This window comes from Leucoraja erinacea, chromosome 29 (genome assembly GCF_028641065.1).
Source record: "Leucoraja erinacea ecotype New England chromosome 29, Leri_hhj_1, whole genome shotgun sequence".
Classification (NCBI taxonomy): Eukaryota; Metazoa; Chordata; class Chondrichthyes; order Rajiformes; family Rajidae; genus Leucoraja; species Leucoraja erinaceus.
The window spans coordinates 1,985,354-2,007,501 of NC_073405.1; the positions used below are offsets into that span (position 1 = coordinate 1,985,354).

The 22,148-nt window shown below is 47.7% G+C and overlaps 1 protein-coding gene across 3 annotated transcripts in view; it reads right to left on the reverse strand.

Annotated features, from left to right (window-relative positions):
* LOC129710960 (cAMP-specific 3',5'-cyclic phosphodiesterase 4C-like) overlaps positions 1 to 22,148 on the reverse strand; it is a 159,257-nt gene that overhangs the window by 124,212 nt on the left and 12,897 nt on the right. For 2 of the 3 annotated variants that reach the window (XM_055658283.1, XM_055658285.1), the window contains exon 2: positions 11,255 to 11,348. In XM_055658283.1, the coding sequence (XP_055514258.1) occupies positions 11,255 to 11,296 (42 nt within the window). In that variant the 5' untranslated portion in view covers positions 11,297 to 11,348. Of the gene's footprint in view, positions 1 to 11,254; positions 11,349 to 22,148 lie in introns of those variants that run through there. The other variant, XM_055658286.1, reaches the window with a different exon arrangement.

The window sequence follows — 22,148 nt, forward strand, 5'->3', positions numbered from 1 at the left end:
TTGTCAATGGCCCTCTGGAGCGCTTTCCTCTGAGCCGCTGTGCAGCTGGTGTACCACACGCATACACAGTATGTTAGTATGCTCTCAATGGAGCACTGATAAAAGGACAGCAGCAGATGCTGGAAGATCGAAGGTACACAAAATTGCTGGAGTAACTCAGCGGGACAGGCAGCATCTCTGGTGAGATGGAATATGTGACGTTTCGGGTCGAGACCCCTCTTCAGAATGGTTCGGGATAAGGGAAACGAGAGATATAGACGGCGATATGGAGAGATAATGAACAGTGAATGAAAGATATGCAAAAAAGTTACAATGCAGAAGAATCTCTGGCTTGAGTCCTCCCTCCACCACCTCCAGTTTAAATTCCATTTGGAATATTTTGGAGGACCAAGAAACAGGTTTCCTCCCACACTCCAAAGACGTGCAGGTTTGTAGGTGAATTGGCCGGTCTGATTTGTAAATTGTCCCTAGTGTGTGTAGGATAGTGCTAGTGTGCGGGGATCGCTGGTCGGCACGGACTCGGTGGGCCGAAGGGCCTGTTTCCACGCCGTATCTCTAGTCTAAAGTCATCAACCTGAAACTATTTAACTGTGGTCTACTCTGCTGCCAAGGCCCATGGAGTATTTGAAAATCACAACCAATGCTACAATTTGTAACCAAGTTGCTCCCTAACCAGACCAAAGATCCAGAGTTTTCAAGAAGGAACTGCAGATGCTGGAAAATCGAAGGTAGACAAAGGTGCTGGAGGAACTCAGCGGGTGAGGCAGCATCTGTGGAGCGAAGGAAATAGGCAAAGTTTCGGCCCGAAATGTTGCCTATTTCCTTCGCTCCATAGAAACATAGAAATTAGGTGCAGGAGTAGGCCATTCGGCCCTTCGAGCCTGCACCGCCATTCATTATGATCATGGCTGATCATCCAACTCAGTATCCCGTACCTGCCTTCTCTCCATACCCCCTGATCCCCTTAGCCACAAGGGCCACATCTAACTCCCTCTTAAATATAGCCAATGAACTGGCCTCCACTACCTTCTGTGGCAGAGAGTTCCAGAGATTCACCACTCTCTGTGTGAAAAACGTTCTTCTCATCTCGGTTTTAAAGGATTTCCCCCTTATCCTTAAGCTGTGACCCCTTGCCCTGGACTTCCCAAACATCGGGAACAATCTTCCTGCATCTAGCCTGTCCAACCCCTTAAGAAACGTTGCCTATTTCCTTCGCTCCATAGATGCTGCTGCACCAGCTGAGTTCCTCCAGCACCTTTGTCTACCTTCGATTTTCCAGCATCTGCAGTTCCTTCTTAAACACAAATGCTAAAGGAAACGGGCCATTGTTAGCTGTTTGCAGGGTGAAAACGAATGTACAAACACCGTACAGACAGCGTCTGTAGTCGGGATCGAACCCGGGACTCTGGCGCTGTGAGGCAGCGACTCTACCGCTGCGCCACCGTGCCGCCCCTTAAAGAACCGAAGGGTCGGAGTGCGGTGAACGTTGCTTTGAGTAAAAGACACGACATTCCTTGATTGCACTCGAGTTAGACCCAGAGATTCTGAGTGACGTCAGGAAAAGAAATGAAACAGATTCGCAGACGCTGGTGGAAAATGGATCTGGTGCCAAGGAATATTTCTGCTATAACGATACTCCCAGGCCTGACATTCCATCTGAAAGATGTTTGCAGGATGGGATCAGTGAAAGCAACATCATATTAACTGGACTCAAACACTGGAGACTTTCATCATGCAGATAAGGGCAAATGAATGGCTCTAGAACTCAGCTGACATCTGAGGTCACAAGTAAGAAACCCAGTCTGAAAAGTGACAAATTCATAAGTCATTGGAGCAGCATCAGGCCACTCTGCCCATCGGGTCTAGTACACCATTCAATCATGGCTGATCTATTTCCCCCCTCAACCTCCATTCTCCTGCCTTTGTCTCATAACCCCTGACCCCTCCCTCCCCAACACACTAATCAAGAGCCTGGCAATCTCCACTTTAAAAATACCCAGTGGGTCAGGCAGCATTTTGGGAGAGTAGGAACGGGGAACGTTTCGAAGAAGGGTCTCGACCCAAAACGTCACCCATTCCTTCACTCTAGAGATGCTGCCTGTCTCGCTGAGTTACTCCAGCACTCTGAGTCTTTCTTCGCTTCAAACCAGCGTCTGCAGTTCCTTCTTACACTTTAAAAATACCCAATGTCTTGGACTCCACACTGTATTCTCGAAGGGCAGCACAGTGGTAGAGTCGCTGCCTTTCAGCACCAGAGTCCAGGGTTCAATCCTGACTCCGGGTGCTATCTGTACGGAGTTTGTACGTTTCTCCCCGTGACTGCGTGGGTTTCCTCTGGGTGCTCTGGTTTCTTCCCACACTCCAAAGACGTGCGGGTTTGTAGGTTAATTGGCTTTGGTGAATTGTCCATAGTGTGTGTGTGTGTGGGATAGAACAAATGTACGGGGCGATTGTTGACTGGCACGGCCTCGATGGGCAGAAGGGCCTGTTTCCATGTTGTATCTCAAACTAAACCTATCTATTCCTATTTTCGACCACAGTTGGAGTCACACAGTGTGGGAACTCAACCAACGTGCCCCGTCTACACTAGTCTCACCTGCCTGCGTTTGGCCCATATCCCTCTAAACCTGCCCTATCACAAGGTCGAAAGGAATAGGAGTAGAATTGGGCCATTCAGCCCATCAAGTCCCCTCCGCCATTCAATCATGGCTGATCTACGGTATATCTCCCTCCTAACCCCATTCTCCTGCCTTCTCCCCATAACCCCTGACACCCGGTCTAATCAAGAATCTATCTATCTCTGCCTTCAAAATATCCATTGACTTGGCCTCCACCGCCTTCTGTGGCAAAGAATCCCACAGATTCACCGACCTCTGACTGAAGAAATCCTACTCCTCCTTCCTAAAAGAACGTCCTCTAATTCTGAGGCTGTGACCTCTAGTCCTGGACTCTCCCGCCCCATGTACCCATCTGAATGTTTATTAACCTATACCTATACTGAGCATCTGGACAAGGGGTCACAGCTTAAGGATAAAGGGGAAATCCTTTAAAACCGAGATGAGAAGAACTTTTTTCACACAGAGAGTGGTGAATCTCTGGAACTCTCTGCCACAGAGGGTAGTCGAGGCCAGTTCATTGGCTATATTTAAGAGGGAGTTAGATGTGGCCCTTGTGGCTAAGGGGATCAGGGGGTATGGAGAGAAGGCAGGTACGGGATACTGAGTTGGATGATCAGCCATGATCATATTGAATGGCGGTGCAGGCTCGAAGGGCCGAATGGCCTCTACTCTGCACCTAACCTAATATCTATGTTTCTATACTGAGCATCTGTCTCTGTAAACTGAGCCCGTGTGTTGGTGCGTTGGTGTTGATCTCTGCTGAATCAGCCCAGGATTAAATAAAAACCAGATTGTGATCGGGAAGGGAAGGGGTTAAACGTGTCATTGCATTTACGCGGTGAAGTGCTGCTCCCCCCACTGTAGGGGTCACAGGCCATCGATGAGTAGGCGTCGCAGAATGAGTGGGGAAGCTAATTAACTGGCAAATCAATGACCATGTACCATGATATGGAGTATATAACGTACTGACTGGTTCTCGGCCCGACAGGCAGCTGGGAAAACTCATTAAAACCCTCGCAAGCCCCAGCTCTCTGGAACCGGCTGCCTATAGCTGCTGCATGTCTCATCCCACTGCCAACAGGACAGAATGTGTAGGAAGGAACCGCTGATGTTGGTTTACACCCAAGATTGTCGATCTAACAATGTCACACTCACAATGCTGGAAACATAGAAACATAGAAATTAGGTGCAGGAGTAGAGGCCATTCGGCCCTTCGAGCCTGCACCGCCATTCAATATGATCATGGCTGATCATCCAACTCAGTATCCCGTACCTGCCTTCTCTCCATACCCCCTGATCCCCTTAGCCACAAGGGCCACATCTAACTCCCTCTTAAATATAGCCAATGAACTGGCCTCAACTACCCTCTGTGGCAGAGAGTTCCAGAGATTCACCACTCTCTGCGTGAAAAAAGTTCTTCTCATCTCGGTTTTAAAGGATTTCCCCCTTATCCTTAAGCTGTGACCCCTTGTCCTGGACTTCCCCAACATCGGGAGCAATCTTCCTGCATCTAGCCTGTCCAACCCCTTAATGGAGAAACTCAGCGGGACGGGCAGTGCCTCTGGAGAGAAGGAATGGGTGACGTTTCGGGTCGAGACCCCTCCTTCAGACTGAGAGTCAGGGGAGAGGGAAACTAGAGGGATGCTTTCAAGAGAGAGTGTGATAGGGCTCTTAAAGATAGGGGATATGGGGAGAGGGCGGTGGAGGCAGGTTCTCTGGATACTTTCAAGAGAGAGGTAGATAGGGCTCTTAAAGATAGCGGAGTCAGGGGATATGGGGAGAAGAAGGCAGGAACGGGGTACTGATTGGAGATGATCAGCCATGATCACATTGAATGGCGGTGCTGGCTCGAAGGGCTGAATGGCCTCTACTCCTGCACCTATAGTCTAACACTATCCTGCACACACTAGGGCCAATTTTTACTCCAGCTAAATCTTCAGTTTAGTTTAATTTAGTTTGGAGATTCAGCTCTGAAACAAACCCTTCAGCCCATCGAGTCCAGCAGGTGTCCAGTATACTAGCACTACCCTACACACACTAGGGACAATTTACAATCTTTACCAAATGCAAAATATCCTACAAACCTGCACGTCTTTGGAGTGTGGGAGGAAACTGGAGCTCCTGGAGAAAACCCACGAGGTCCCATGGGGAGAACGTGCAAACTCCTTATGCAGTTTGTACATTTTCCCCATGACTGGCACCATCTTTAACTAAGGCACTTTTAGTAGAATTTGTGGAAAACTAACTGCAAATATCTGTTTGTAAGCTAATAAATTATTGCGCATTTATTTACATAATTCAACGCAACTTTGGGAAAGTGCCAGTAGGATATATATAGTTTTAAAAACATTCTTGCATGCTTGACGCCATGAGACATAACATTCTTCCAACCCAAGAACTAGTATTCACAGTGGGTACATAACAAGGGCTGCACGGTGGCGCAGCGGGTAGAGCTGCTGCCTCACAGCGGGTGCTGTCTGTACGGAGTTTGCACGTTCTCCCCGTGACCTGCGTGGGTTTTCTCCGAGATCTTCAGTTTCCTCCCACACTCCAAAGACGTACAGGTTTGTAGGTTAATTGGTTCTGGTGTAAGTGTAAATTGTCCCTAGTGTGTGTAGGGTAGTGTTAGTGTGCGGGGATCGCTGGTCGGCACGGACTCGGTGGGCCGAAGGGCCTGTTTCCGCGCTGTATCTCTAAACTAAAAACTAAAACACAGCTCCAGCCACAGCGGAACATCGAACATTCCCAGGACAGGCGCTTTAGTTCTCTCTACATTGTTTAGAGATACAGCGTGGAAACAGGCCCTTCGGCCCATCGAGTCCGCACTGACCAGCGATCCCCGTACACTAGTTCCATCCTACACACTGGGTATAATTTACAGAAAGCAATTAATCTACAAACCTGCACGTCTTGCGATTTTGGGAGGAAACCGGAGCACCCGGAGAAAACCCACATGGTCACAGGGAGAATGTACAAGGCTTTGGTGAGGCAGCATTTAGAGAACCGTGTTCAGTTTGGGCCGTCATGTTATAGGAAAGATGTTGTTTAGTTGGGAAGAGAAGCTACGTCCCAGCTACACTAGTCCCACCTGCCCATGTTTGGTCCATATCCCTCCAAACCTGTCCTATCCAAGTACCTGTCTAAGTGTCTCTGGGATAGTCCCTGCCTCAACTACCTCCTCCGGCAGCTCGTTCCATACACCCACCGCCCTTTGTGGAAAGAAAGTTACCCTGCAGACTCTGTTAAATCTCTAAAGCTGTAAATGATCGATTGTAATCGTGTATTGTCATTCCGCTGACTGGTTAGCACACAACAAAAGCTTTTCACTGTACCTCGGTACACGTGACAATAAACTAAACGGAACTAAACTAAAAAAGGCCAATCGCTGAAGGGTCTCGACCAGAAACGTCACCCATTCTTTCCCTCCAGAGATGCTGCCTGTCCCGCTGAGTTACTCCAGCATCTTGTGTCTATCTTCTATTAAAGAGGGCCAATGATGGAGCCAGTATGTTAGGTAACTTCAGGGAGTCCGGCCCGCGGCTTCAAGTCACGGGCGCGCGGCCTTTAACACCGCGGAGCCTGCGATCCTTTGCCGTGGATCGCCAGTGAAGGATCTCTGAGCGCGGGGCCTGCGGGCTTTAACGCCGTGAAGCGCGCGGTCTCCGGTAAGAAGAGGCCGACTTGGGATCTCCGTGTTCCGACCCGTCCCGAGGCCGGAGTTCCCGTCATCCCGACGTGAGGGCTTCGGACATCGGACCGTCGGCAGCGGCGACTGCGGAGGGTTCAACAGCCCCGACCACGGGTGAACAAAGGGGGAAGGTGACTGGAATTTATTGCCTTCCATCACAGTGAGGAATGTGGATCCCTCTGTGGTGGATGTTGATGTTAAACTTATAGAAACATAGAAACATAGACAATAGGTGCAGGAGTAGAGGCCATTCGGCCCTTCGAGCCTGCACCGCCATTCAATATGAACATGGCTGATCATCCAACTCAGTATCCCGTACCTGCCTTCTCTCCATACCCTATGATCCCCTTAGCCACAAGGGCCACATCTAACTCCCTCTTAAATATAGCCAATGAACTGTGGCCTCAACTACCCTCTGTGGCAGAGAATTCCAGAGATTCACCACTCTCTGTGTGAAAAAGGTTCTCCTCATCTCGGTTTTAAAGGATTTCCCCCTTATCCTTAAGCTGTGACCCCTTGTCCTGGACTTCCCCAACATCGGGAACAATCTTCCTGCATCTAGCCTGTCCAACCCCTTAAGATTTTGTAAGTTTCTATAAGATTCCCCCTCAATCTCCTAAATTCTAGAGAGTATAAACCAAGTCTATCCAGTCTTTCTTCATAAGACAGTCCTGACATCCCAGGAATCAGTCTGGTGAACCACCTCTGCACTCCCTCTATGGCAATAATGTCCTTCCTCAGATTTGGAGACCAAAACTGTACGCAATACTCCAGGTGTGGTCCCACCAAGACCCTGTACAACTGCAGTAGAACCTCCCTGCTCCTATACTCAAATCCTTTTGCAATGAAAGCTGACATACCATTCGCTTTCTTTACTGCCTGCTGCATCTGCATCTGCATGCCTACCTTCAATGACTGGTGTACCATGACACCCAGGTCTCGCTGCATCTCCCCCTTTCCCAATCGGCCACCATTTAGATAATAGTCTGCTTTCCTGTTTTTGCCACCAAAATGGATAACCTCACATTTATCCACATTATACTGCATTATGTATTTATTTCTTTATTATTGTTAGCAGTAAGTACAATAATGTTGTACCTCAGTACCTGATACATGTTGACATGTTACATTTCATATACAACTTCTTATTTTTTAATTTAACAATAAAACAGGAATAAGGAAGAACAGAGTAGAAAAGAGGAGATTGGGATAAGTGGCGCGTGAGATGAAAAGATTGTCCGAGAGAAGAAAGAAGGAGAAGTGGAAAGAGAAAGAGACGGAAAAAAAGAAAAGAAAAAGAAGATAAAAAGGAAAAAGGAGATCGGAAGCGATATACATATTTAATATTCCAGGCCACCCGTCACCTGATTCTGAAACATTTTATTTCTATGATTGTGTTGCATCATATGCTTGTAAGAAGTCGATAAAAGGAGATCAAATTAATAAGGTTCACCAGACTGATTCCTGGGATGTCAGGACTGTCTTATGAAGAAAGACTGGATAGACTTGGTTTATACTCTCTAGAATTTAGGAGATTGAGAGGGGATCTTATAGAAACTTACAAAATTCTTAAGGGGTTGGACAGGCTAGATGCAGGAATATTGCTCCCGATGTTGAGGAAGTCCAGGACAAGGGGTCACAGCTTAAGGATAAGGGGGAAATCATAGAAACATAGAAATTAGGTGCATAGTAGGCCATTCGGCCCTTCGAGCCTGCACCGCCATTCAATATGATCATGGCTGATCATCCAACTCAGTATCCCGTACCTGCCTTCTCTCCATACCCCCTGATCCCCTTAGCCACAAGAGCCACATCTAACTCCCTCTTAAATATAGCTAAAATCCTTTAAAACCGGGATGAGAAGAACTTTTTTTCACACAGAGAGTGGTGAATCTCTGGAACTCTCTGCCACAGAGGGTAGTTGAGGCCACAGTTCATTGGCTATATTTAAGAGGGAGTTAGATGTGGCCCTTGTGGCTAAGGGGATCAGGGGGTATGGAGAGAAGGCAGGTATGGGATACTGAGTTGGATGATCAGCCATGATCATATTGAATGGCGGTGCAGGCTCGAAGGGCCGAATGGCCTACTCCTGCACCTAATTTCTATGTTTCTACCTGCAAGAAGGAGTTGCATTTCTTCCAGATATGCCATTTCCCACATATTTGAAATCCACATTTTGAACGTTGGTGTTGGAGCATTGATGTGAAACTTTATATGATGTGCTGTGAGACTTGTTGCTTTTCACTTAGTTTGGCCACTCAAATATCACTTTGCCTTAATGGGTGCATGTGACAAGGAATGTGAACTTGGACTTGAACCTGATGACATAGTTTGCGGCAGATGAGGACATGTGATCGGCTCCAGGGTCTGAATAACCTTCTTACCCTTTGATAACTGCAGAGGGGGGTGGGAGCACGAGTCTCTCGGTATCTCTGCAGATCACAGTGGCCCTATTCATTCCCACTAATTGCTCTAATGAAACAAACCGACCTGACTATACAACTTCAGTTCTCCACATTGACAGCAGACTATACGAGGGGTAATTCTGCCCTCTACAGCCCGCATGAAGCAGCAGTCCATACACACATTGCATTTTCGGACACAAGCGAAAGGAGACGAGGAGGGATTTCTTTAGTCAGAGGGTGGTGAATCTGTGGAATTCTTTGCCACAGACGGCAGTGGATTCCTTTAAGGCAGAGATAGATAGATTCTTGATCAGTGCGGGTGTCAGAGGTTATGGAGAGAAGGCAGGAGAATGGGGTTGAGAGGGAGAGATAGATCAGCCATGATTGAATGGCAGAGTAGACTTGATGGGCCGAATGGCCTAATTCTGTTCCTATAACTTATGAACAAAGTGCTGGCGTAACTCAGCAGGTCAGGCAGCATCTCTGGAGAAGGTGGATGGGTGATGTTTCGGGTCGGGTCAGGTCGGGACCTTTCTTCAGACAGGGTCTCGACCCAAAACAACACCAACATTTTCCATAGTTAGACACACAAAGCTGGAGTAACTCAGCGGGACAGGCAGCATCTCTGGAGACAAGGAATGGGTGATGTTTCATGACTAAAGTAGTCTGGTCTCGACCCACACACACACACACACATATATATATACACACACACACATATATATATACACACACACACACACACACACACACACACACATACACACACACACATATATATACACACACACACACACATATATACACACACACACACACACATATATACACACACACACATATATATACACACACACACACACACACACACGCACACACACACACACGGGCACACACACACATACACACACACACACACACACATATACACACACACACACACACATATATATACACACTGAACGTTTTTTCTCCCTCGTTATTATATACAGTACTATGTCCACATATTTGTTTCCATATTGTGTTGTGCTGCTGTAAGTAAGAATGCCATGGTTCTATCTGGGACACATGACAATGACACACTCTTGACCCTTCAACAGTTATATATTTGACCAGGGAAGGTTTAGATCTGTAATTGGAGTCTATTTCCAGTGGGGAGGCGTGGTTTGGAGGTGGCTGCTGGATTCGGCTATTGGACGGGACAGTGTACAGTGGCTCGTTGATAGGACATCAATCCTCTTGGTTCTTGGTTCTTGGTTACTTGGTCCTCCAAAATATTCCAACTGGAATTTAAACTGGAGGTGGTGAAGGGAGGGCTTAAGCCAGAAAGGGTTATTGGGAAGAAAGAGCTACTTTAAATGTAGTTGCATCTGGTTGGGTAACTATAGTTGTGTGGAGATTATTCCGTGCTTTAATTTGTGCGGGGGAAGAACGAATTGCTGTACACATCTGTCTTTGTAGCTGGGATCACAAATTGGATCGAATGCCCTCGTCTGCTCCTAATTGGTTTGGGTTTGGTGTAGGTCTTGTAGTCTATGTCTAGCTGACCATTTAACATTTTGTAAAAACAGGTCAAACGGTGAGCTTCACGTCTGTCTGAGAGGGTTCCACCCCGACCAGAGAATTCAGAAGTTTGGTGACACTCTCTCCCGCAGTCACTGGGAGACTTACTCCAGTCGGGAGCCAATTTACCAACAGAGTTGTGTGGGGGACCTTATTGAGATAGTGAAACTTCCCGAATAGTGAAAGGCCTGGATAGAGTGGATGTGGAGAGGATGTTTCCACTGGTGGGAGAGTCTAGGACCAGAGGGCGCAGCCTTAGACATCTATAAAAAGATGAGCAGCAGTTTTCTTAGCCAAAGGGCCATGAAACTGTGGAATTCTTTGCCACAGACGGCTGTGGACGCCGAGTCATTGGGTCTTTTTAAGGTAGAGATAGATACGTTATTGATTAGTACAGGTATCAGGGATTATGGGGAGAAGGCAGGAGAATGGGGTTGAGAGGGAGAGATAGATCAGCCATGATTGAATGGTGGAGTAGACTTGATGGGCCGAATGGCCTAATTCTGCTCCTATGACTTATGAACGGCCTTCAATAAACTGGTCTCTCACTAGAACAGGACATTTATATCATTATTAATTATGTGGGAATTTAAGTTGCCTGATAACAGCCGGGAAGAAACTGTCCCTGAATCTGGAGGTGTGTGTGCGTTCGTTTTCACACTTCTGTACCTGTTGCCCGATGGGGAGAGGGGAGAAGAGGGGGTGAGCAGAGGGTGAGACTGGTCCTTGACAATGATCACATTGAATGGCGGTGCAGGCTCGAAGGGCTGAATGGCCTGCTCCTGCACCTATTATCTATTGTCTATTATGCTGCTGGGCCTTGCCGAGGCAGCGTGAGGTGTAGATGGAGTCAATGGAAGGGAGGTTGGCTTGTGTGACTGAGGAAGAGAGGGATTTATCGAGGCACGAGCCAGACTCGCTGGGGGAGGTCGGGTGGGTTATACACTCCTGGCATTCGACACAACAAGCACCCTGCTTACCTCCAAGCTGCCAACACAGAGGGAGCTCCAGCTTTTCTTCATTCTGAGGAGTTCCTGGCTGCACAATCTACCTCCCAACGAACTGGATATCCCCCTGCAAGAGACAGGACGATGTTTAATACAGAGATGTGGCCCGGCCCGGCCTGGCCCGCCCAGTGTCTGCTTTTTTTGTAAGGCAGCGATCAATAGATTCTCTGCTAACTGTGTACAGAATCATGAGAGGAATAAATCGGGTAGATGCACAGAATCTCATGCCTAGACCGGGAGAATCGAGGACCAGAGGACATGGGGGAAAGATTTAATAGGAATCTGAGGGGTAGATGGTGGTGGGTGTATGGAACGAGCTGCCAGAGGTAGTTGGGGCTGGTGAGTAACAGTTTTATTTTCTTTTTTGTTGTTTTTTTGGGGGGTTTTTTTAAATTTTATTTTATTAGAAGTAAGTACAATCATATGGCACCAAAGTGCCTAATATATATTTTCCTAATACATTTTATGTACAGCTTCTTAATTATTTATTTTTTGTTATACTAAGGAAGAATCAGAATAAGAAAAATATTTTAATTTTTTAATTTTTAATTTTTTTAATTTTATTAGAAGTACAGTCAGATGGGGAACATGTTTCCTGCCTCTAGCGTGTCTAATGTCTCTGAAACGATATGATAGTGCCTGCCTCAACTACTCCCTCCAGCAATAGGGTGATTTCACCAAAGGTCAAATGAGCGTAGATCCCCCCTCACGTGACCGAAATTTTTTAACTGGAGGACATGTGTCACTTCCGGTACATGTTAGTGAATGGGGAAACACGCACTTTCACACCCGTTAAAAACATGGAAAACGGCCGATTTTTGAGCTGAAATTTTCTGTGCTAGTCGGGGTGACCGTGACAAAAATGCTGGAGAAACTCAGCGGGTGAGGCAGCATCTATGGAGCGAAGGAATAGGTGACGTTTCGGGTCGAGACCCTGAAGGGTCTCGACCCGAAACGTCACCTATTCCTTCGCTCCATAGATGCTGCCTCACCCTTCAGGGTCTCGACCCGAAACGTCGCCTATTCCTTCACTCCATAGATGCTGCCTCACCCGCTGAGTTTCTCCAGCATTTTTGCTACCCAGCATTTTATCGTTGTGGAAGGAACTGCAGATAGAAACATAGAAAATAGGTGCAGGAGTAGAGGCCATTCGGCCCTTCGAGCCTGCACCGCCATTCGATATGATCATGGCTGATCATCCAACTCAGTATCCCATCCCTGCCTTCTCTCCATACCCCCTGATCCCTTTAGCCACAAGGGCCACATCTAACTCCCTCTTAAATATAGCCAATGAACTGTGTGGCCTCAACTACCTTCTGTGGCAGAGAATTCCACAGATTCACCACTCTCTGTGTAAAAAATGATTTTCTCATCTCAGTCCTAAAAGACTTCCCCCTTATCCTTAAACTGTGTGACCCCTTGTCCTGGAATGCTGGTTTTAAACCTAACATACTGACTCCATCATTGGAGTAAGGGGATCAGGGGGTATGGAGAGAAGGCAGGTACGGGATACTGAGTTGGATGATCAGCCATGATCATATTGAATGGCGGTGCAGGCTCGAAGGGCCGAATGGCCTACTCCTGCACCTAATTTCTATGTTTCTATTGGCCCTCTTTAATAGAAGATAGACACAAAATGGTGGAGTAACTCAGCGGGACAGGCAGCATCTGTGGAGTGAAGTAACGGGTGATATGTCGGGTTGAGACCCTTCTTCAGACTGATGCCGGGGGGGGGTGGAAGAAAAGAAATGGAAGAGGCAGAGACCGTGGGCTTGTGGGGGAGCTGGGAAGGGGAAGGGAAGGAGGGAGAAAGCAAGGACTACCTGAAATTAGAGAAGTCAATGTTCTAAAGGGAACTTGTTAAGTTTATGAGAGAAAAGGGAATACAAGGGGATGAAGCAGGAGGTGATTCACTCTCTGGGGAACGGTTGATGGAGTTTAATACTCTGCAAGTTGCAAGGTGTTGCATTTACAGTAGTTAGACCAGGCAGAGCCTACACATTGAATGGTGGGGCTCTGGGTAGTGTTGTGGAACAGAGGGATCTCAGTGCAAGTACATGTTCAAGGCAAGTGGCGACGCAGGTGTTCAAGAAAGCTGTCGGGAACTTTGGCCTTCATCAGTCGGTGTGATGTCACCGGTTTAGCTGCGGTTTAAGCCAGCGTCTGCACTTCCTCCCCGCACATGGTGTGTATGTGTGTATAGAAGTTGGGAGATTATGTAACAGTCGTACGTGACAGTGTTGAGGCCACATTTAGAGGGTTGTGTTCGGTTTTGGTAACCCCGTTACCCACGGCAAAGGCTCGGCCAGCCTGACACATGTGTCGGAAGGAACTGCAGATGCAGGTGCAGCAGGCAGTAAAGAAAGCGAATGGTATGTTGGCTTTCATAGCAAGAGGATTTGAGTATAGGAGCAGGGAGGTTCTACTGCAGTTGTACAGGGTCTTGGTGAGACCACACATGGAGTATTGCGTGCAGTTTTGGTCTCCAAATCTGAGGAAGGACATTATTGCCATAGAGGGAGTGCAGAGAAGGTTCACCAGACTGATTCCTGGGATGTCAGGACTGTCTTATGAAGAAAGACTGGATAGACTTGGTTTATACTCTCTAGAATTTAGGAGATTGAGAGGGGATCTTATAGAAACTTACAAAATTCTTAAGGGGTTGGACAGGCTAGATGCAGGAAGATTGTTCCCGATGTTGGGGAAGTCCAGGACAAGGGGTCACAGCTTAAGGATAAGGGGGAAATCCTTTAAAACCGAGATGCGAAGAACTTTTTTCACACAGAGAGTGGTGAATCTCTGGAACTCTCTGCCACAGAGGGTAGTTGAGGCCACAGTTCATTGGCTATATTTAAGAGGGAGTTAGATGTGGCCCTTGTGGCTAAAGGGATCAGAGGGTATGGAGAGAAGGCAGGTACGGGATACTGAGTTGGATGATCAGCCATGATCATATTGAATGGCGGTGCAGGCTCGAAGGGCCAAATGGCCTCTACTCCTGCACCTAATTTCTATGTTTCTATGTTTCTATACCAAAGGAAGGCACAAAAATGCTGGAGTAAATCAGGAACTCAAATTGAGTCTCGACCCGAATCGTCACCTATTCCTTCTCTCCAGAGCTGCTGCCTCACCCGCTGAGTTACTCCAGCATTTAGTGTCTATTGCAGGATGGAGTAGTTGAGGCAGGCACTATCATATCGTTTCAGAGACATTAGACACGCTAGAGGCAGGAAACATGTTCCCCATGTTGGGGGAGTCCAGAACCAGGGGTCACAGTTTAAGGATAAGGGGTAAGCCATTTAGAACGGAGATGAGCAAAAAAAAATTTCACCTAGAGATTTGTGAATCTGTGGAATTCTCTGCCTCAGAAGGCTGTGGAGGCCAATTCTCTGGATGCTTTCAAGAGAGAGTTAGATAGGGCCCTTAAAGATAGCGGAGTCAGGAGATCCAGGACAAGGGGTCACAGCTTAAGGATAAGGGGGAAATTCTTTAAAACCGAGATGAGAAGAACTTTTTTCACACAGTGAGTGGTGAATCTCTGGAACTCTCTGCCGCAGAGGGTAGTCGAGGCCACAGTTCATTGGCTATATTTAAGAGGGAGTTAGATGTGGCCCTTGTGGCTAAGGGGATCAGGGGGTATGGAGAGAAGGCAGGTATGGGATACTGAGTTGGATGATCAGCTATGATCACAGTGAATGGTTGTGCTGGCTCGAAGGGCCGAATGGCCTACTCCTGCACCGATTGTCTATTTAGACAGGTACATGGATAGGACAGGTTTAGAGGGAAATGGGCCAAACGCGGGCAGGTGGGACTAGTGTAGGTGGGACATGTTGGTCGGCATGGACAAGTTGGGGGAGGAGGGCCTGTTTCCAAGCAGTACGACTCTCAGACTACCACAAGAGTATCAATATTGATAGCGTTCAAGAAGGAACTGCAGATGCTGGAAGATCGAAGGGAGACAAAATTGCTGGAGAAACTCAGCGGGTGCAGCAGCATCTATGGAGCGAAGGAAATAGGCAACGTTTCTATTAGGAAACGTATTTTATATTTTTATAGGAACGTTGCCTATTTCCTTCGCCCCATAGATGCTGCTGCACCCGCTGAGTTTCTCCAGCATTTTTGTCTACCCAAGATTGAAAAAAAAGTTGCCGTGAACTGGGCCATGTTGCGGAGCTGGAAGTGGAAGCAGAATGGAAGAGGAACTTTCACAAGAGAAGTGGAGAAACAGTCGAAAACGGAACATCAGGGGCTGCAGAGAAAGAAGGGGGAAACAGGTTCAGTAAAGAACTCCCATGAAGATTGCACTCACTCTGAAGAAGGGTTTCCATGGGGGCAGCATCCATGGAGTGAAGGAAATAGGCAACGTTTCGGGCCGAAACCCTTCCGGGTTTCGGCCCGAAACGTTGCCTATTTCCTTCAGGGTTTCGGCCCGAAACGTTGCCTATTTCCTTCGCTCCATAGAAACATAGAAATTAGGTGCAGGAGTAGCGGCCATTCGGCCCTTCGAGCCTGCACCGCCATTCAATATGATCATGGCTGATCATCCAACTCAGTATCCCATACCTGCCTTCTCTCCATACCCTCTGATCCCCTTGGCCACAAGGGCCACATCTAACTCCTTCTTAAATATAGCCAATGAACTGTGGCCTCAACTACCCTCTGTGGCAGAGAGTTCCAGAGATTCACCACTCTCTGTGCGAAAAAAGTTCTCCTCATCTCGGTTTTAAAGGATTTTCCCCTTATCCTTAAGCTGTTTGACCCCTTGTCCTGGACTTCCCCAACATCGGGAGCAATCTTCCTGCATCTAGCCTGTCCAACCCCTTAAGAAACGTCGCCTATTTCCTTCACTCCATAGATGCTGCTGCACCCGCTGAGTTTCTCCAGCATTTTTGTCTACCTTTGATCTTCCAGCATCTGCAGTTCCTTCTTAAACTCTCTTGAAGAGTCAGGTCAGGTACAGCATTCTCAATGCCCCCCCTCCCCTCCCCAACCCCCGTCTCTCGATGACGTGTGAGTATATTTACGTTGAGTGTGTCACAGGGCAAACACACTACACTGTAGCGAGCCCACATGGCAACGAGCCAAACAATGCGGGCTCACTCACGTCCCAATAAAGCCAGCACTGTTCCCCCGGGCTCCTGAGAAACAGCACGTCACACAGCCAAGCACCACTGTAGTGCAGCAACAGCAACAATCAATGTCCCCTCTACGTGCTATCATCGCAGATTGTGATAAGCTCGTCCATTCTAGATTAAAGCGATGCATACAATGCAGAGAGGTCAATTAGAAGGCAGCGCTCAGCCCCCTTGATAAACGGGGAACGGCTGAGATTTAATCCATGCTGGAATGTCAGGAGAGGGAGATGGCTGGTGACACAGGGCTCGCAGTGTTCGGGGAACGTGGACCCTGTCTGTGGATGAGTTTTGGGGTGGGGCGGGGAGAGACCGCGCGGGACATTTTGGAGTCATCGTTCGCAAGTTCTAGGAGCAGAATTAGGCCATTCGGCCCATCGTCCACTGCACCATTCAATCATGGCTGATCTATCTCTCCCTCCCAACCCCATTCTCCTGCCTTCTCCCCATAACCCCCGACACCCGCACTAATCAACAATCTCTCAATCTCTGCCTTAAAAATATCCACTGACTTGACCTCCACAGCCGTCTGTGGCAATGAATTCCACAGATTCTCCACCCTCCGACTAAATAAATTCCTTCGCCGGAGGAGGTAGTTGAGACATGCATTATAATGGCATTTGAATTTTATTTTGGAAGGTACATGGATAGGAAAGGTTTGTGGGGGATAGGGACCTAATGCGGGCAAGTGGGACTAGTGTAGATGGGACATATTGGTTGGCATGGATAAACTGGGCCAAATGTCTTGTTTCCAGGCACTCTGGCTCTGTGGCTCAAATATTCTACCTCCCGTGCAGATCAGCTACTGTGGTTCAATTCAGATTCAGTGGGAGAGTCTAGGACTAGAGGGCACAGCCTCAGAATTAGGGGACGTTCTTTTAGGAAGGAGATGAGGAGGAATTTCTTTAGTCAGACGGTGGTGCATCTGTGGAATTATTTGCCACAGACGGCTGTGGAGGCCAAGTCACACTTACCCCGAATTCCACAATTATCTACAGCGCAAAAAATGCAACATTATGGCGGTTTTTAACAGGTAGTAAAGTACGCGTTTCTTGCATTAATAACATGTACTGGAAGTTACGGATGTCCTCCAGATGGATTGAGCGGCTCCGTGCGTCATGCCCTATGACCTTACGTGCAACCCCCCCCTATACTTGGAGCCATTGCCAGAGTGCAATAAACCGACTAACCTGCACGTCTTTGATGTGTGGAAGGAAACCGGAGCACCCGGAGAAAACCCACGCAGGTCACGGGGAGAACGTGCAAACTCCGTACAGACAGCACCCGTGGTCGGGATCGAACCCTGGTCTCTGGCGCTGTGAGGCAGCAACTCTACGAACATTGCCCCGTTGCTGGATAGCGTTTTACCAGAAAATGACAGGGGATATGATCAATGATAGATCAGCCACGATGGAATGGTAGAGTAGACTTGATGGGCCGAATGGCCTAATTCTGCACTTATCATTGATGGTATCCCTCTGCGACTCTCTGAGGCAAAGGGAATCCAACCTCGGAGGTCAACACAAGGTCTGTGGGTCTATGACACTCCCGTCGACCCCACCACTGAACCGTGGTCCTGTTGTGTAATGGACACAGCATGGAAGTTAACACAAGCCAAAGGTTGACACACACAATTTGATGCAATCAGCTCAAAATTGTTTAAGAAACCAAACCTACTTCCTCACTCTGTTTCAAAGGTTTATCACAAAAAAAAAAATCAAAGTCCTGAATGTTTGCAAATTGGAATCCACCAGAACTCAGGGGGGGTGGGGGAGTCAGTCTCGGTCTACCCCACGACAGAAGGGAGAGGAGTTGTACAGTTTGATGGCCACAGGGAAGAAGGATCTCCTGTGGCGTCCTGTGCTACACAGATGCTCTCTACATCTACAGCTTGCTTCCAGACGATCGTGAAAGTGCACTGGAGCCACCCCACAAACTAGGGAAGGGTTAGCACCCCAGGGTGTCACAGGAGTGGCAGGGGTGCCTGGTTTACCGAGGATGTTGCCAGGACTAGAGGGTCTGAGCTATCAGGAGAGGTTGAGAAGGCTGGGTCTCTATTCCTTGGAGCGCAGTAGGATGAGGGGTGATCTTATAGACAATAGACAATAGGTGCCGGAGTAGAGGCCATTCGGCCCTTCGAGCCAGCACCGCCATTCAATGTGATCATGGCTGATCATCCCCAATCAGTACCCCGTTCCTGTCTTTTCCCCAAATCCCCTGACTCCGCTATCTTTAAGATGTACAAAATCATGAGAGGAATAGATTTTAAGGGGTTGGACAGGCTGGATGCAGGAAGATTGCTCCCGATGTTGGGGAAGTCCAGGACAAGGGGTCACAGCTTAAGGATAAGGGGGAAATCCTTTAAAACCGAGATGAGAAGAACTTTTTTCGCACAGAGAGTGGTGAATCTCTGGAACTCTCTGCCGCAGAGGGTAGTCGAGGCCACAGTTCATTGGCTATATTTAAGAGGGAGTTAGATGTGGCCCTTGTGGCTAAGGGGATCAGGGGGTATGGAGAGAAGGCAGGTACGGGATACTGAGTTGGATGATCAGCCATGATCATATTGAATGGCGGTGCAGGCTCGAAGGGCCGAATGGCCTCTACTCCTGCACCTAATTTCTATGTTTCTATGAGGTGTGATCTTATAGACAATAGACAATAGGTGCAGGAGTACGCCATTCAGCCCTTCGAGCCAGCACCGCCATTCAATGTGATCATGGCTGATCATCCCCAATCAGTACCCCGTTCCTGCCTTCTCCCCATATCCCCTGACTCCGCTATTTTTAAGATGTACAAAATCATGAGAGGAATAGATCTGATAGACGCACAGAGCCTCTTGCATAGAGTAGGTGAATCGAGAACCGGTGGACATAGGTTCAAGGTGAAAGGGAGAAAGATTTAATAGAAATCTGAGGGGTAACTTTTTTTTAAGACAAAGGGTGCTGGGTGTATGGAACAAGCTGCCAGAGGTGGTAGTTGAGGCTGGGACTATCCCAACATTTAAGAAACAGTCAGACAGGTACATGGATAGGACAGGATTGGAGGGATATGGACCAAATGCAGGCAGCTGGGACTTGAGGGCAAGTTGGGCTGAAGGGCCTGTTTCCACACTGTATCACTCTATGACTATATGAGGATATGTTCTGAGTAGAGTGGATGTGGAGAGGATGTTTCCACTAGTGGGAGAGTCTAGGACCAGAGGGCACAGTCTCAGAATAAAAGGACATACCTTTAGAAAGGAGATGAGGAGGAATTTTTTTAATCACAGTTGGTGAATCTGTGGAATTCATCTGTGGAGGCCGTCAATGGATATTTTTAGGGCAGAGATAGACAGATTCTTCATTAGTACAGGTGTCAGGAGTTATGGGGAGAAGGCAGGAGAGTGGAGTTGGGAGTTTAGTTTACTTCAGTTTAGAGATACAGCGCGGTAACAGGCCCTTCAGCCCACCGAGTCCGTGCCGACCAGCGATCCCCGCACACTAACACTATCCTGCACAGACTAGGTTCAATTTACCAAAGCCAATTAACCTACAAACCTGCACGTCTTTGGAGTGTGGGAGGAAACCGAAGATCCCGGATTAAAAACCCACGCAGGTCACGGGGAGAACGTACAGACAGCACCCGTAGTCGGGATCGAACCCGGGTCCCTGGCCCTGCGAGCGCTGTAAGGCAGCGACTCTACCTCTGCGCCACCGTGCCGCGCAACGCACGATAGCTAGATCAGCCATGATTAAATGGCGGAGTAGACTCGAGGGGCCGAATTCTGCTCCTATAACTGATGAATTTACGGACTCCTAAACTACCACAGAACACTAACGAACGTATTTAGAGCCTCGGAGAATGTTTGCAGAATAGAATAGAATGCCTTTTATTGTCATTCAAACACAGTCCATGTTTGGCGCTGTGTATATATATATTTTTATGACCAAGGAGCTGATTATTGACTTCAGGAGGTCCCATAATGGATAATACGCCCCAATCTCCATCTACGGGGACAGTGTGGAGAGAGTGTCCAGCTTTAAGTTTCTGGGCACTCACATTTCAGAGGACCTCACATGGTCCACCAACACCGCTGCGCTGGTCAAGAAGGCACAGCAACGACTGTTCTTCCTGAGGACATTAAAAAAGACTTGTCTGCCCCAACATCTGCTGACAACGTTCTACCGCTGCACCACAGAGAGCATATTAACGTATGGCATCTCTGTGTGGTATCTCAGCTGCACGGAGGCGTAGAGGAAAGCTCTTCAGCGCGTCGTCCACAGAGCGCAGAGGATTATTGGACCACAGCTACCAGCCTTGGAGGGCATCTACCACACACGGTACCTCAGGAAGGCCGTCAGCATCAATAAAGACTCATCACACCCCTGTAACGGACTGTTCGAACTACTTCCCTCCGGCAGACGTTACAAGGCCTTCTACGCCCGAACCTCCAGACTCAGAAACAGCTTTATTCCAAGAGCTATAGCGGCTCTGAACCGGCCCTGCTGAATGCCCCACACCCCCCCACGGACTGTCTCCCTCGGATGGTCAACAAAATAGAGAGAGTACAGAGGAGATTTACTAGAATGTTGCCTGGGTTTCAGCAACTAAGTTACAGAGAAAGGTTGAACAAGTTAGGGCTTTATTCTTTGGAGCGCAGAAGGTTAAGGGGGGACTTGATAGAGGTTTTTAAATGATGAGAGGGATAGACAGAGTTGATGTGGAAAAGCTTTTCCCACTGAGAGTAGGGAAGATTCAAACAAGGGGACATGACTTGAGAATTAAGGGACTGAAGTTTAGGGGTAACATGAGGGGGAACTTCTTTACTCAGAGAGTGGTGGCTGTGTGGAATGAGCTTCCAGTGAAGGTGGTGGAGGCAGGTTTGTTTTTATCATTTAAAAATAAATTGGATAGTTATATGGACGGGAAGGGAATGGAAGGTTATGGTCTGAGCGCAGGTATATGGGACTAGGGGAGATTATGTGTTCGGCACGGACTAGAAGGGTCGAGATGGCCTGTTTCCGTGCTGTAAATTGTTATATGGTTATATGAAACATAGAAACATAGAAATTAGGTGCAGGAGTAGAGGCCATTCGGCCCTTCGAGCCTGCACCATTCGCCATTCAATATGATCATGGCTGATCATCCAACTCAGTATCCCGTACCTGCCTTCTCTCCATACCCCCTGATCCCTTTAGCCACAAGGGCCACATCTAACTCCCTCTTAAATATAGCCAATGAACTGTGGCCTCGACTACCCTCTGCGGCAGAGAATTCCAGAGATTCACCACTCTCTGTGTGAAAAAAGTTCTTCTCATCTCGGTTTTAAAGGATTTCCCCCTTATCCTTAAGCTGTGACCCCTTGTCCTGGACTCCCCTAATATGGTTATATGGTAACGACACACAGCTTATTTATTTATTTTACTTTTCTTGTTCATCGGTTGGAAGCTGCATACTAAATCTCGTTGCACTGACAATAAAATATATTATTATTATTATTATTATTATTATTTTAAATTCTGATTAAAGTTTATTCTGATTAAAAAAAAGAAGATATTCCCCCTGGATTGGGCAGGGATGGCAACTCCAGGAAAACACTTCCTTAGCAAGACAGGCCTGTGATGCTTGTTTACAGCTTGGAAGCCGTGCTCAGCGACTGCCAACATCCATCGGCATGGAACATTTTTTGTATCCGGATGTTTTTAACACAAAGCTGAATCCATGTGCCCCGTCTATAAAAGTCTCTTTAGGGCCAGTAT